A 15,400-nucleotide genomic window follows, 5' to 3' on the forward strand; every position below is an offset into this window, starting at 1 on the left:
AACATCAGATTGGATTACGGCAGATTTTAGAAAGATGAGCACACTCACTGTGGTTTGAAGAGAAATTGGCACACAGCACCGTAGAGTAACAGTGGGATTTCCTTTTAGAGAAAGAGTTTGTAAAATTCAGATTCATATTTTTTTAAAGGAAACTATTTGCACTTTAAGGGTGGCTTTGATAAAATAAATAATATTGAAAACCAATTAAAGTTAGAAAAAGAGAGGCTGCAAGAAGAATATTGAGAAAACTAAAGGAGAACATGAAAATATGAGGTTAAGATGTGAAGGAATCCGGCCATAATGAGGGATTAGAAGGTAAAAAAAAAATTATTTCCTTATGAATGAGGGGTTAAACAGTTTTAGAAAGGGTTCATCTTCCTAAATGGCCAAAAAGGTTCATCTCTATAATACTCGTTGGTAGAGGTGGAGGGTCAGAGGCTAGGAATCCTGCGGCGAGTAACTCACATCCTGACTCCCCAAAGCCATCTACAAGGCACAAGTCAGGAAGGAGTGTGATGGAATATTCTCCACTTGCCTGGATGGGTGCAGCTCCAATAACACTCAAGAAGCTCAACACCATCCAGGAAAAAGCAGCTCGCTTGATTGGCACCCCATCTACAAACATTCACTCCCTCCACCCCCCGATGCACAGTGGCAGCAGTGGGTACCATCTAAAAGATGCACTGCAGCAACGCACCAAGGCTCCTTTGACAGCACCTTCCAAACCCGCGACCTCTACCAACTAGAAGGACAAGGGCAGCAAATGCACGGGAACACCACCACCTGTAAGTTCCCCTCCAAGTCACACACCATCCTGACTTGGAACTATATCGCCGTTCCTTCACTGTCGGTGGGTCAAAATCCTGGAACTCCCTTCCTAACAGCACTGTGGGTGTACCTACCCCACATGGGCTGCAACAGTTCAAGAAGGCAGCTCACCACCACCTTCTCAAAAGCAATTAGGGATAGGCAATAAATGCTGGCCTGGCCAGCGACGTCTACATCTCATGAATGAATTTTAAAAAACTAAAAGCCTTAGTGAAAAAACTTGCCTCATCTTAGAACATAAAGACAGCTTTTTTTTATTCTTTCATGGGATGTGGGCGTTGCTGGCCAGGCCAGCATTTATTGCCCATTCCTAATTGCCCTTGACAACTAAGTGGCTTGCTCAGCCATTTCAGAGGGCAGTTAAGAGTCAACAGATTGCTGTGGATCTGGAATCACATGTAGACTAGACCAGGTAAGGATGGCAGATTTCCTTCTCTAAAGGATATTAGTGAACCTGATGGGTTTTTACACCAATTGATAGTTTCACGGCAGCATTTCCATTCAGACTAGCTTTCAATTCCAGATTTTTATTGCAAATTAAATTCTAGCAGCAGCTATGATGGGATTTGAACCCATGTTCCCAGGGCATTAGCCTGGCCTCTGGTTTACTAGTTCAGTGATATTCCCACTACGCCACTGTCTCACTGTGTTCTGATAAGAAGGATCAGCTTCCAATGTCACAAACCATAACTCTATAAACCTCATCACACAGTAAAACATTGATAACAGTTTTGAAAACTCACACAAGCTACCATAGTGTAATAGTTGATGAGATGGTTTTATGCTGACAGCCCTAAACCACAGTCAAGTGAATTTTTGACCTAACTAACCAAATCCAAAAACTGAATAATAATCTTGAAACACAGTTAGATGAAGAATGACAAATTGACCATCACAACGCATGCAGACTGGCTTTCTTAGAAATCAAAGAGATTTGGACTTTATCTAGAAATTAAGTTTGTACAACCTTTCTTAGGAATCAAAGAGAGTGTATCTTACCTAGAAATTAACAGTTATACAACATTATTTGGGAAATAAAGGGGGACAAACTTACTTGCAGTCAAGGTAACACCCCCATACCTAAGAAATTAGTTATGGAACTTGGAAAACAGAAATATTGTAAGCACATATTGCATTTTTAGATTTGTTGGACACACTCTAACGTCTCTCATGGTAAAGGTACAATTATTGGGATGAGGCGATGATACTTCTGTCCCAGTTAAGGGGAGAACTATCTTGCTAACTATATAGTCTACTTGGGGATTTAAGGCAAATGTTCCTTTAATAATTGAAGGATATCATACTTAAATGTTTTACTATAACGATATTTAGATTTAAAAATTGGATTCTCTTTTAGAAACAAGATTGTACTTTCTGTCTTTCCCAAAACTATTAACGTTGCAATTGACTGTCTCACCAACTGTGAATTGCATGTTCAGTTCTTTGATAAACATTTATATAACTTAGAATTTATATTGTCTCACATAGTCTTCTATATTGCTAACTCGTGAATCTGTCTCCGTACACTCTTTGGTAGGGAAGTACATCACTGAGGAGAGATTCCCATACCCTCAAAATATCTGGGTTATTATAATCTGGTTGAAACGTGTTGAAGCTATCTGGAGGACAGTAATATTCTCAGCTGGTTCCTTTCCTTTAGGGGGAGTTAGATCAGTCCTTCAGACACATTCAAGTGTCTTTGGGATCTATCTTTATCAACCTTAAGTGAGGGTGATCATCTGAGAAGTGTGCCAGATCTGGGATAGCCCCAAAAAGGGGCTAGGATTATAATACACTACAAAGAGTGGGATAGGAAAACCAAGAGGGCACAGTAGATAGAGAATTAGTAAGAGTGAGGTGGGACCCCTGAGAGGACAGGATTGGCAATTTGCAGATGATCAAAAACAGGCGAGCTACCTAATAAATTATTTATTTTGGTCTATAGTAAAGAATTTGTCAGTGGCAGTGAATCCTGAATTGGTTGAGAGCAAGCTGAGTGATATTATGAAAGATTTAAAAAAAAAGTAGATGGATTCATTAGGCTGAAGGAAGTGGATTTGGCAAGGCCCAGTGGAATGTATTCTGGTACCCTAAGGGAGGAAATTGCAGAGGCCCTCAAAGTGATCTTTGTGTGCTGGAAGACTGGAGAGTTGCCAGTGCTGTACCCATTTTTAAAAAGGGAAACGGTGCTAATCTAAATAATTACAGCCCAATTATTTAGGGAAAATCTTAGTGTCTCTAATTAAAGATGAAATTGCCACGCATCTAAATAAAGAGAAAATAGAAGTACTCAGCACAGCTTTCAAAAGGGATGTTCATGCTTGACAAACCTCGTAGAATACTTGCAGGACATAGCAGACGAGCGGTGGTTGTTGTGTACGTGGACTTTAGGAAATGTTTTGACAAGGTGTTGCTTGGGCAATTGTTAGAAAAAAGTTATGGATTTAGGAGGAGGTTAGGAGAATGGATTAAAAATTGGTTAGAAGGGATAAAAAGACCCCTTGGAAGTGGGTAGTGATGTGCTGCAGTGTTCAGTTCTGGTGCCATTTCTGTTCATTGTGTTTATCAATGGTTGAGATATAGGCCCAGACAGATTGGTGTCGGAATTTGCAGATGATACCAAAAATAGAAGCTGGAATTAATTCTTCAAAAGACCAAAGGCAGCTGCAAGGGGGATATTGATAAGGTGGAGGAATAGGTTTAAAAAAAAAAGTGGCAGATGGAATTTAGTGTCACTAAATGTGAGGTGAATACGGTTAAGTAGAGAAAAAGCAGAGAATAATTATATTCTGAATCTACATATGCTTAGTGCTGCTGAAGTGCAGAGGGATTTTTTGGGGGGATTGGTTCATAGGCTATTAAAGGCAGATAGATAAAATTCTATTCCTTTTTTAATGCAGCTTTATCAGTAGGTATAGAATAAAAGCAAAGATGAGCTATTAACAAAAACTCTAAAACCTCAGTTAGAACACTGCTGTATTGGGCTCTAAACTATGGGAAGGATATTGAGGCTTTAGAGAGGGTACAATGCAGATTGAGTAGGATGCTGCTTGTTATGACGAAATGCAAATACAAAAACCAGTTTGAAAAACTGGCGCTTTAACAACAGATTACAGGTGATGTGGTAGAAGTGTTTAAAATTATGAAATTTGGGACAGGAAAGATAGAAGCAAACTGTCTGTAGTTGTTGAGAGATCCAGAGCAAGGGGCCATACATACAATAAATGTAAAAGGTTTAGAACAGACGACCTCTTCACACACATTTTCTGTGGCTGTGGAATTCACTTGCAGGATTAATAGTTGAGGCAGAAACTGTCAACTTTCAAGAGCAGATTAAATAAATGGATGAAGGAAAATGCGATTAGGACTATTTGCTTGCATGGAGATTAAATACTGACATGACCTGGTGGGGCCTCTTTATATGTAAGTTATTTAAGTAATTTTAATAATTGGATTTTAAAAAATGTTATTGTTGATGAATTATGCTAGAGACCAGCTTGGAGCTGTTGTCTTTGTGCAATGAATGAGAGTTGTAGATGTAGAGTCTTTTGTATAAAGACTTGAGGAAATGATACAGCACACATAATGATGCGAAGGCTGTTGGAGACCTCGCGTTCCAGTTGCAGTGCTCAATTACAGGGTCTTCCTAACTTTGCGCTGCAATGGTCTCATTTTCATCCCTCAGTTATATCATTTCCTGCATTCTGTGAACTTTAGCCTGAATCTAACTAACAATAATGAACTCATCATTCCATAGATTTGGTATTAATGGGTGTAAGTTCCATATCATCATAAGAACTGTCCTGTCTCCTTAGACATACAGAAAAGATAAACATGCAGCTATCAAAACAGATGGACTTAACAACAACAACTTGTTTTTATATAGCAGCTTTAACACAATAAAACATCCCAAGGCGCTTCACAGAGGCGTTATAAAACCAAAGATTACACTAAACCACATGAGATATTAGGTCAGATGATCAAATGCTTGTCAAAGAGGTAGGTTTTAAGGAGTGCCTTAAATGGAGGAAAGAGAGCTGGAGAGGTTTAAGAGGGGTATTCCAGAGCTTAGGGCCTAGGCAGCTGAGGCCCGGCTACCAGTGGTAGAGCAATTAAAATAGGGGATGCTCGAGGCCAGAATTAGGGGAGCGCAGATATCTTGGAGAGTTATAGGGCTGGAGGAGATAACAGAGATAGGGAGAGGTGAGGCCTTGGAGGGATTTGAAAACGAGGATGAGAATTTTAAAATTAAGCGTTGCTTAACCGGGAGCCAGTGTAGGTCAGTGAGGTCAGGAGTGATGGGTGAACAGGATTTGGTGTTAGGTTATGGGCAGCATAATTTTGGATGACCTCAAGGTTATTGAGGGTAGTATGTGGGAGGCTGTCCAGGAGTGCATTCGAATAGTCAAGTCTGGAGATAACGAAGGCATGGATGAGGGGTTCAGCAGCAGAAAGCTGAGACAGAGGTGGAGTCGGTGATATTACGGAGGTGGAAATAGGCAGTCTTCGTTACAGTGTAGTTGAAAGTTCATCTCTGGGTCAGATATGACACCTAGGTTGTGAACAGTCTCGTTCAGCTTCAGATAGTTACCAGCGAGAGGGTTGGAATTGGTGGCTTAGGGAGTGTGCCAATAACAGAACAACTATCTTCATGACAACAATGATACCAACCTCGCAAGGGGGCTTGGAGATTTGGACTGATTTTTGTCCCTTTTCCAGAAAGCTGTTGCCAGCAGATTCTGGGAAAGTTGTCTGTTTGATACAATGTGGTGTCTTTACCATGAAATAGATTTTCTAATACAACCTTTTCTGCTAGCATTCCCAACAATTGTCACCAGGATTTGGCTGCAAGGAAATGCTCATAGTATATCTGTATGTATACTAAAAAACACCAGTTCTGCATTTTGGCCTTCTAAATTTGTGTTACGTTAAGAAGTGTTTTTTAACACGGGTGAATTGCTGGTAGTAACAGGTCTATCACACAGTGGAAGCAGTTTGTAATATTGAATTAAGAGTATCACACAAGTTTAGCAGCACAACATACAAACAGTTGGGCCCAAGTGATGATGATTTTTTTCCTTTTGTAGCATTAGTGCTCGATAAACTCAATGATCACTCTTGAGCACTGATGATGACTTTCAGTCGTTAAAGTTAATTGAGCCACTTTTTAATGGAATAAAAAGGACTAGGCAGGATAGTGGAGAACAAATGATCCATTTTTGGAGGGTAATAACATTGACCTGTCTGTTTACCATCGAGGATTTAGTAAATGCCTTTTTTCTGTGTTCCGTGCAGCTGTAACACAATGTCACACCACACATACGAGCCTCGGTTTACAATCGAACAGATTGACTTGCTGCAGCGACTCCGACGGAGCGGAATGACAAAGCGTGATATAATCCACGCGCTGGAGACCTTGGACCGGCTGGACCAGGAGCACACTGAGAAATTTGACAAGCGGCATAGCTACAGTAACAGTTCCTATGGCAACAGCAACAACTTCCCTGCTTCGTCCTCAACAGTCACAGCTGCCACACAGACCCAGTACAGCGGCGCGTCACCATCTCCAAGTAACAGCTACGACACCTCCCCTCCGCCATGCAGCACTAACCTGAACGGACGGGAGAGTGTTAACCACGAGAAATTGCCAGTGGTTAACGGCAGGCTGTCACCCAGCCGTTTCCACAGTAACAACAGCCAGAGGACATGTAATTTTCATGCAATGGAAGAGGAGACAGACCTAGAAGAAAAGGTTGAGGAGCTCATGAGGTTAGTTGAAATGCCTATTAGATTATTTTGTTGTTGAGGTAGAATACACAAGAAGCTAGTAAGGTAAGCAGCACCTTCATTTTTAATCTGATTGTGATAGATTTTTGCTAGCCAAGGGTATTGAGGTATATGGAATCACAGCAGATAAATGCAGTTAAGATACAGATCAGCCATGATCTCATTCAATGGCAGAACAGGCTCGAGGAGCTGAATGGCCTCCTCCTGTTCCTATGTAGTACCATCACTGGGATATCAGTGCAATGGATGTGTACAGTTCCACTTAAACACTGTGCAGGACGACAGTAGATTCTATCCTCTCAAATCTGGCTTGTGTCTGGATGGTGGAGTCATTGGTACATCTCCCAGTACCTGATGGGAATCACTTGAGTATTGGTGAAATGCTAACTAGCCTGCAAGGCACCTGAAGAGATCAGATGAAAATAATTTATTTTTAAAACATAAGGGTTGAATGGAAAAGTGAGTGTTGTGAGGATTTAAACATGGGGATGCTCACACTGTTACGAACTGCTGCCCCTGTCTTTATGTGGTGGAAAAGTCTCTCATTTGACGAATAACAAGGTATCTGTTTTAATGGGTTGATCGACCAGCCCCCGCCTTGTTTGGAAATAGAGGTGGAAAGGAATTCAAACTCCGAAACTTAAAAATGTTTCCGAGAAGCCTTTAATGTTATTTTTCCCCCCTCTTGTTTACATTCTGTAGGAGGGACAGCACTGCTGTTAAAGAAGAGATAAAGAGCTTTCTTTCTAATCGGATGATTTCCCAGACTATCGTGGGCCAGGTCACAGGTGAGGAGGCAGCTGGCCAACCTGTGCTTGAGGTTGATGTACTTTTAAAAAGAATAATACACAAAACTCTTGAACTGTCGAGCCAACATTATGTATTGAACATAACATTGTAAACAGGTTAGATCTTTGACAGTCTGTGTAAATTTTCCCAATTAACATGCACCTGCTTGGTTAATTGTAACTTCCCAGCAAACTTTGTTTTCAAAAAAAAAAAGCTCACTCTCTTGCTTTGTCCAGTTAACAGAAGCATGGAGAACAGGATCAAGCGGTGAAGAGAATCCAGGCAGTTAAAAACATCACTAGGATGGAGAAAGTCCATCATCTAAGGGATGTCCTGCCAATTACAGAGCGTTATTAGCAAGTTTATTAGCATCGTGGCTAGAAAAACACTCGAGGACTTCCTTAGAAATTAGGTTATAATTTTAAAATTCCTTTATATTTATGTGGCTACAGAATATGAGATACAGAGCCATAGTGGGTGTATGTTGGCCATTGGCCCTCTGGGTAGCCAACTGAAAGGCAGCCCTTGCAGAACAGAAGAACATACAAACCTCCATTTTATATCCAAAAGTCCTTCACAGCTGAAAATTTAAAAAGAAAATTGTTTTAAGTGCAGTCACTGTTGAAACATATTAGCTGGTCTTTCATCTCATTGCTGTATGTGGGATATTGCTGGTATCAATTGGCTGTTACATTTTCCTACATAACGGTAATCACTGCACTTGAAAAACAATTCATTGTGTGAAACATTTTGATGTGATAAAAGCTGTACATAAATTAACTACTCTTTTAATTCACTCTTTATCACCCAACAAACCCTTCCTAACTAAATACTGCCCAGATCAGATAGCTGTGCCGTTCCTGGATTCATTTCTTCAGTAGTTGGTGTTAATTATATATCAATTGTGTATAAATATAAGCAGGTGAAGGGGTTTTACTTGAGCACATATAAAGAGACACTTACTGAAACTGATGTGGTTGAGTTAGGGGGTGTATGCTTGTAATGTTTCACTCTGTAAATAAATATGAGACTAAGTAAAGATTGGCTCTAGTATCATCCTTCACCAACTGGCTTTCTGATCTAGAACAGTTGGGGTGCTGCTAGTTGGCCTCAGCAGAACCGCCCACCTGCCCCCCGGCTAAGGAAAGGAGGAATGATCCATGCTTCTTGCTGCTCATTCCTCCCCACCGACTCCAGCTGGAAAACGTGTGGATGTCAGGACAGGACAGGATCAAGCTTGGCTACAAAGCCCTCTGCAGGCAAACAGCCTGCAGACAGTGATTGTGTAGGTTCACACAGTGGTGGTAATCAACAGCAATGGTTACTCAGATAAGGTACCAGAGTGTTGCCGCTGGGTCCCACAGGACTATTCCTAGTCAAGAGATGATGTCTTTAGGAGAGGAGGAGGTACATTAACCAAACAAAAACCCTCACCTGTTCAAGTGTGTGCAGCATTAACTCAGGCGCACATTTTCTGTGGTTGTAGGAATGAGTCGAAGCTTCATTTCTCAGTGGCTGTTGCAGCAGGGACTAGACATGAGTGAACCCAAGAAACGAACATTGTACAGATGGTACCTCTTGGAAAAGATTAATCCAGGTATTGGATAACTCCCATTTTTTAAAAAAATACTCAAATCAACTCTGAATTGCCAGGACCACAGACTTGCAAGTCTCAGTCTAGGTCTGAAGGGGCCCTCAGATGAGTCCTATTCCCGAGGTGGACTCACCTGCAGTAGAGATGTGGATGTGGAGTGATTAGGCTGCTGACAACAGTAAAAGTGGTCTAGATTTCACATATAGGTGGATTTCTTTTCCCATGCTAAACAGAGATACAGATTTTTGTCAGTGTCTACAGACAGCTCTGAGCTTAGGATAGAAACACTAGTCTCCAGCATTTGAATGAACCCAGGGCTTTTGTATTTGATATCAGTTTTCATTTTTGAGCCACTAAGGCGATGGGCCAAGATACAGAATGCAGGACACCACCATTATTGAAAAAGACCAGGAGGAAAGGACAAGGTATAGAAAGATGTAGTGACTATGAAGACCCTGTAGATTATTGCATGAAAGGAAAGCTTAGGGAGGCAAAAGGTTCCAGTGCTGAGGGCCTGGGAATCAGTGAGTTAGAGTTGGAGATGGTTATTGAGATAAAGTTGTCCTTGGCCCTACAACCAGGAGGATATCTTGGCTTTCAATATTGCTTCAATTGGCTGACTTCTTGATCAATATTTTGCATTTAAACAGGGATGGGTCTGGGGTAGAGTCCAGAACTGAAATGTCAAAGCCAAAGTTGCAAAATTTTGAAATTTGCAACCAATTTGCTCAAAAATCTTTCTTCAGTCCTTGGAGCTGATATTTTGATTGTTAAGTGTCTTTCCTTTTCTTTTTTTGGAGGAGTTACCTTAAATATGAGGCCAGCCTCATCCACCACCGAGGAACCAGAGTGGAAACAATCGACGCCACCCATTGGTGCCACGTCAGGCAACTTCCGTCTCCGAAGGGGCAGCCGATTCACCTGGCGGAAGGAGTGCCTGACTGTCATGGAAAGGTACGTGCTTAAAGCACTGTTCCCTGAGCTCTTTGTTTCATTGCAGTTATTCTTTGATGACATTGCATTGATGTACACCACATGCACATTATCCAGTACAATAGCGTGTGAGCTTTGCTAAGTGGCTGAGATCGTGGGCCGCCAAGAAGTGATGGTAGGGTATTAGGGTTGTCCTTATTTCTGTCAGTGACTTTCACTCTGATATTAAATGCTTGAACAGTTGCTGCAGGCTGAGTTCAAACACATCATCCGAGGTTTTTGCCAGCAGAAGTGCAGAGAGCACTTGTCCATTAGTAGCTGTAATAATGCATTGTTCCACATTGGATTAGGAGATGGGTTTATGCCCACACATCAGGGTTAACAGTTGTATGAAGGACAGTTACTTACCTCACCCACCCCTCTCCCTCCCCCTCCTCAAAAAACTGGATGGGTCACCTAGAATAAAAACAGAAAATGCTGGAAATACTCAGCGGGTCAGGCAGCATCTGTGGAGAGAGAAACAGAGTGAACGTTTCAGGTCAGTGACCTTTCATCAAAACCTTTCATCAGCAGATAACATTAATTGCTGTCAAATCTATCGTAAGCAACTTTAAAATGGCACCCAGCACTGCTTTAATACGCTGTACTTCACTGAATTCCCTTTGTTCCTCATGCGGTGAGCTCTTCATTTCAGTTATGCTGTACGGAAATTGCAAAGTAGCCCTTTACCTTGTACTGGACACCGATTTAGCCCCAGCTCCCTGCAGCAGTGTCTGTTTCTCCCACTCCGACATCCAACTAACTCACAACACTTGGACCAGGAAGTTCTCAAAAGGATGTGAGTCAGGAGCATGGTGGGTCACCAGGACTACATTAGCTGCTGAGTTATGAAACCCACTTCTGAACCTTAACCTGTTGTAGGATGTTCATTAAAGTGCCAGCTCTTCCCATCTGTACCTAATGTGCACATTCATGACTGCAACATTGAGATCTGTTGCAAATAAACCTCTTTTTATGTCTAGCCGTAAGATGTAGTACTATTGAATCTGTAACCTGTTTTCCTTCACTTAGTTACTTCAATGACAACCAATACCCAGATGAAGCCAAGAGAGAAGAGATTTCAAATGCTTGCAATGCAGTCATACAAAAGCCAGGTAAAGAGTTGTGTGTCAAGAAATAAAACATTTTAGACCTCAGAAATAGTGTTAGCTATGGCTCAGTGGGTAGCACTCTTGCTTCTGAGTCAGAAGGTTGTGGGCTCATGTCCCACTCCAGAGACTTAAGCACAGAAATCTAGATCGACACTCCAGTGCATACCGAGGGAGTGCTGCACTGTCGGAGGTGCCGATTTTTGGATGAGATGTTAAACCCAGGCTCCATCAGTGTTCTCAGGTGGATGTAAAAGATGCTATGCCACTATTTCGATGAAGAGCAGGGGAGTTATCCTCTGTGTCCTGGCCAAATTTTATCTCTCAATCAACATCACAAAAACAAATATCAGATCAAGTCATTCTCACATTGCTGTTTGTGGAACCTTGCTATATGCAAATTACAGCAGTTACTAAACTTCAAAAGTACTTCATTGGCTGTAAAGCACTTTTGGATGTCCTGAGGTTGTAAAAGGCACGATATAAATGTATATGGAAATAAAAGCAGAAAATGCTGGAAAATACACAGGGCTGTGACGCAAAGGCAGATTACTGTTTTGCATAGAGACCTGTTAGCTGCTGCTGCTGGAGACATCTGGGAGACTTATATTTCAGCTGTCTAGGCCCTAAGCTCTGGAATTGCCTCTCTAAACCTCTCCACCTCTCTAGCTTTCTCTCTTCCTTTAAGATGCTCATTAAAACCTACCTCTTTGAACAAGTTTTTGGTCATCTGTTCTAATATCTCCTAATGTGGCTGGGTGTCTAATTATGGTTTATAACGCTCCGATGAAGTGCCTTGGGACATTTTATTACACTAACGAGGCTGTTTAAGTTGTTGTTAAAGGTGCTATCTGAATACAAGATGTTGTTGTGATATAAATTTTGCAGCAAAACAGTGCATTTCGGTTCTGGTCCAGACTACAGCAGAGAGCTTTCCTCTCCCTTCCTCACATTTAGAAAGTGGCTGCTTGTTTCCTGGAAACTTGTGTTACACATTTTCCTGTTGTTGTAGGTAGGAAGCTGACAGAGTCCGAGCGGGTGACCCCTCTGAAAGTGTACAACTGGTTTGCCAATCGCAGGAAGGAGATCAAGAGGAGAGCGAACATTGGTAATGTTGTTGGAGACGGTAGGGTTTAGTAAAAGAGTGTCTCGGAAACAAAAGCTCCTGATCTGATCTGCACCCAAAATTCCAGGGAAGTTATAATGTCATGGTTCTGTTTTAACTTGGAGATATAATAGAATTACATAGATTATGCAGCAGAAAAACAGGCTGTTCCGCCCAACTAGTCTCTGCTGGTTTTCATCCTCCACATGAGTCTCCTCCCATTCCATCTACCTCATTTCAGCCTTTCACCATGTCTTTCTATTCCTTTCACTGTCATGTGCTTGTCTAATTTCCTTTTGAATGCAACTAAGCTGTTTGCCTTAACCACTTCCTGTGTTACCGAGTTCCACATTCTAACAGCTTTGAGTAAAGAAATTTCTCCTTATTTCCCTGTTGGATTTATTACTAACTATCTTGTATTTATGGCCACTAGTTTCGGATTCTCCCACATGTGGAAACACTCGCTCCACATCTATCCTGTCCAACCCATTCATAATTTCAAAGACCTCTATCAGCTCTCCTCTTTTCTGAAGAGAAACATCCCAAAGTCTCCTAATTTTGCTGAAATCTCTTAGTTCTGGTATCAACCTTGTAAATCTTTTCTGCACTCTCCGTAGTGCTTCTATCCCCTTTTTTACAGTATGGATAATAGGGTTAGTTAAATTAAATTAAATTTCCTGCAATTTTCTTCTCTATTCCCAACTCCATCACCCACCTACAAAGTCACCTATGCTGACTTTCACTGGTTCTACAGGGAGTGGCTGCAATCCAGTATCTTGTCCAAGTGACTTCATTTCACATGTGAGCTTAGTCTTTAACTCTTGGTAGGCTATCTAACCAGAGGGGATATCACAGCTGAGCTTGTCCTGCCCCCATACAATGTTCACATTTGCACATTGTCCATCATGAGTATGTACACAGCGGTCAGGAACGAGGACCCTTACTGATTCATGTCACCCTCCTCCTTGTCCAGGGGAGCTGACGCCAATTATATCATCCCTACTGCTGCTCCACCAAGAGAAGGAAATGTTGCCTTAGAATTTCCTGACAATGCAAGCCGTGCTTATGGCATATGCTGTCACAAAGGCAGAGATTTTCCAGGAAATTGTGGTGTAAATGACATAGGGCAGTAATTATGCCACAATTTCCTGGAACCCTTTGCGCCATTCTGCTCTTGCCATCACGGGAACGATGAGAGTTTTATTATTGTAGCTCTATCCTACCTCCCTTCCATCCAAATAAAATTAATGGCAATTGCCATTTTCCTGCATTTAAGCCAGTTTTCAAACAGCTGCCACTGGTCTAAGTAGCCCATCAACGGTTTGTTTAAAGGGCGCTTTCTCCAATTGCATTTAAATGATGTGGTAAAATGTGTTTATTGATCCAGACAATGATTGGGACAATAGATTCAGGTCACATGCCAGTAAACACACAAAGTGGAGACCAGTGCTCTGCATGCTTCTGCAGACACGCATGTGAAGATCCCTCTCAGCTGACTGTGGTCACAGTACACAGCAACACCTGAGATGGTGTCTACAGTGTAAAAGCAACCTAGGGGTGTGAGGTGCTTTTGTTTTTAGTGGCTGCTCACTCTTAGCTTATTTTCATTCAGCTAATCAGCCTCCCCCACCATCAGATTAAGTGGCAGACATTGGAACTAACTTTGGGGCTTTCTGGAAAACTCCCTAAGCGTAACATTTTATTTTTGGCGTGGCGGTATTATTTTCTTATGGAAAATTTTGCTTTTTCAAAGAAGCAGCAATCCTAGAAACCCATGGTATCGATGTGCAAAGCCCAGGTGGACATTCCAATAGTGATGATATCGATGGGAGTGATTTCCTGGAGCAGGTAGAGATTGTTCTTTATATTCTGTTAGATTGTCAACCCATTTGGGTACTTCAGAAATACTTGCTTTTTTCTGCTAGTTAACTGCAGACCTTTTTTTTAAATATATGAGAAAAATCTTCCCATCTCATGAAGGCCCTGACTTGCATTGGGCTCCATGAGCAATGACAACCCTCTGGTATGACCCAGGTGGTCATTTTTCACATAATAAAAGCAAAATACTGCGGATGCTGGAAATCTGAAATATAAACAAGAAATGCTGGAAATATTCAGCAGGTCTGGCAGCATTGGTGGAGAGAGAAGCAGAGTTAACGTTTCAGGTCAGTGACCCTTCTTCAGAACAGAGATTTTTCACACATGCGTTTAGACAGTAAGCTGTTAACAAAAGGCATTATAGCCAGGCCTGTTCCTGCTCCCATCAGACATATGTGCACAGCATATGGTAGTATTGTACATATGGTACAGATAAAAGAATTGTACAGCACTGAAGGAGGTTATTCAGCTCATTGTGCCTTGCCAGCTCTTTGTTGGAGCTTTCCAACTGATCCCACACCCTCTACTCTTTCCCCATAACCCTCCAAAGATTTTTCCCTTCAAGTATTCATCCAATTTTCTTTTGAACGTTACAATTGAATCTGTTTCCATCACCCTTTCAGGCAGTGTGTTCCAGATCACAGCTCAGTGTAAAATAAAAGCTTTATCACATCATTTCTGTTTCTTTTACCAATCACCTTAAAAGTCTCTGTCCTCTGCTTACCAACCCTCCTGCCAGTGGAAATTGTTTCTCCTTATTCACTCTTTCAAAACCATTTTTGATTTTGAACATTTCTATCAAATCTCCTCTTAACTTTCTCTGCTCTAAGGACAACAACCCCAGCTTCTCCACTCTCTCCACGTCACTGAAGTCCCTGGTACCATTCCATTAAATCTCTTCTGAACCCCCACCAGTGCCTCGGCATCCTTCCTGAAGTGTGGTGGCCAAAATTGGACACACAACTCCAGCTGAGGTCAAACCAGTGTTTTATGAATGTCATGAGTTCATATCCCACCACACTATGTTGTTAGTTGAATCTAGACATTTGTGAGATAACACCAGAAACCAATAATCATGAAAGCTACAGACAGTTGTAAGAACTCCAACAAGTTCACTAATGTTTTAGTTTTAGAGATACAGCACTGAAACAGGCCCTTCAGCCCACCGAGTCTGTGTCGACCATCAACCACCCATTTATACCAATCCTACACTAATTACATATTCCTACCACATCTCCACCTGTTCCTATATTTCCCTACCACCTACCTATACTAAGGGCAATTGCTAATGGCCAATTTACCTATCAACCTGCAAGTCTTTGGCATGTGGGAGGAAAC

The 15,400-nt window shown here is 41.6% G+C and overlaps 1 protein-coding gene across 7 annotated transcripts in view; it reads left to right on the plus strand.

Annotated features, from left to right (window-relative positions):
• The window catches only part of LOC137376611 (homeobox-containing protein 1-like), a 28,826-nt gene that overhangs the window by 5,211 nt on the left and 8,215 nt on the right, over window positions 1-15,400 (plus strand). For 2 of the 7 annotated variants that reach the window (XM_068045493.1, XM_068045487.1), the window contains exons 2-8: window positions 6,124-6,597; window positions 7,318-7,403; window positions 8,891-9,001; window positions 9,799-9,952; window positions 11,003-11,085; window positions 12,092-12,187; window positions 13,938-14,032. In XM_068045493.1, the coding sequence (XP_067901594.1) occupies window positions 6,134-6,597; window positions 7,318-7,403; window positions 8,891-9,001; window positions 9,799-9,952; window positions 11,003-11,085; window positions 12,092-12,187; window positions 13,938-14,032 (1,089 nt within the window). In that variant the 5' untranslated portion in view covers window positions 6,124-6,133. The remainder of the gene's footprint in view (window positions 1-6,123; window positions 6,598-7,317; window positions 7,404-8,890; window positions 9,002-9,798; window positions 9,953-11,002; window positions 11,086-12,091; window positions 12,188-13,937; window positions 14,033-15,400) is intronic. The other 5 variants (XM_068045488.1, XM_068045490.1, XM_068045489.1 and 2 more) reach the window with 5 other exon arrangements.

Source organism: Heterodontus francisci, chromosome 13 (genome assembly GCF_036365525.1).
Source record: "Heterodontus francisci isolate sHetFra1 chromosome 13, sHetFra1.hap1, whole genome shotgun sequence".
Classification (NCBI taxonomy): domain Eukaryota; kingdom Metazoa; phylum Chordata; class Chondrichthyes; order Heterodontiformes; family Heterodontidae; genus Heterodontus; species Heterodontus francisci.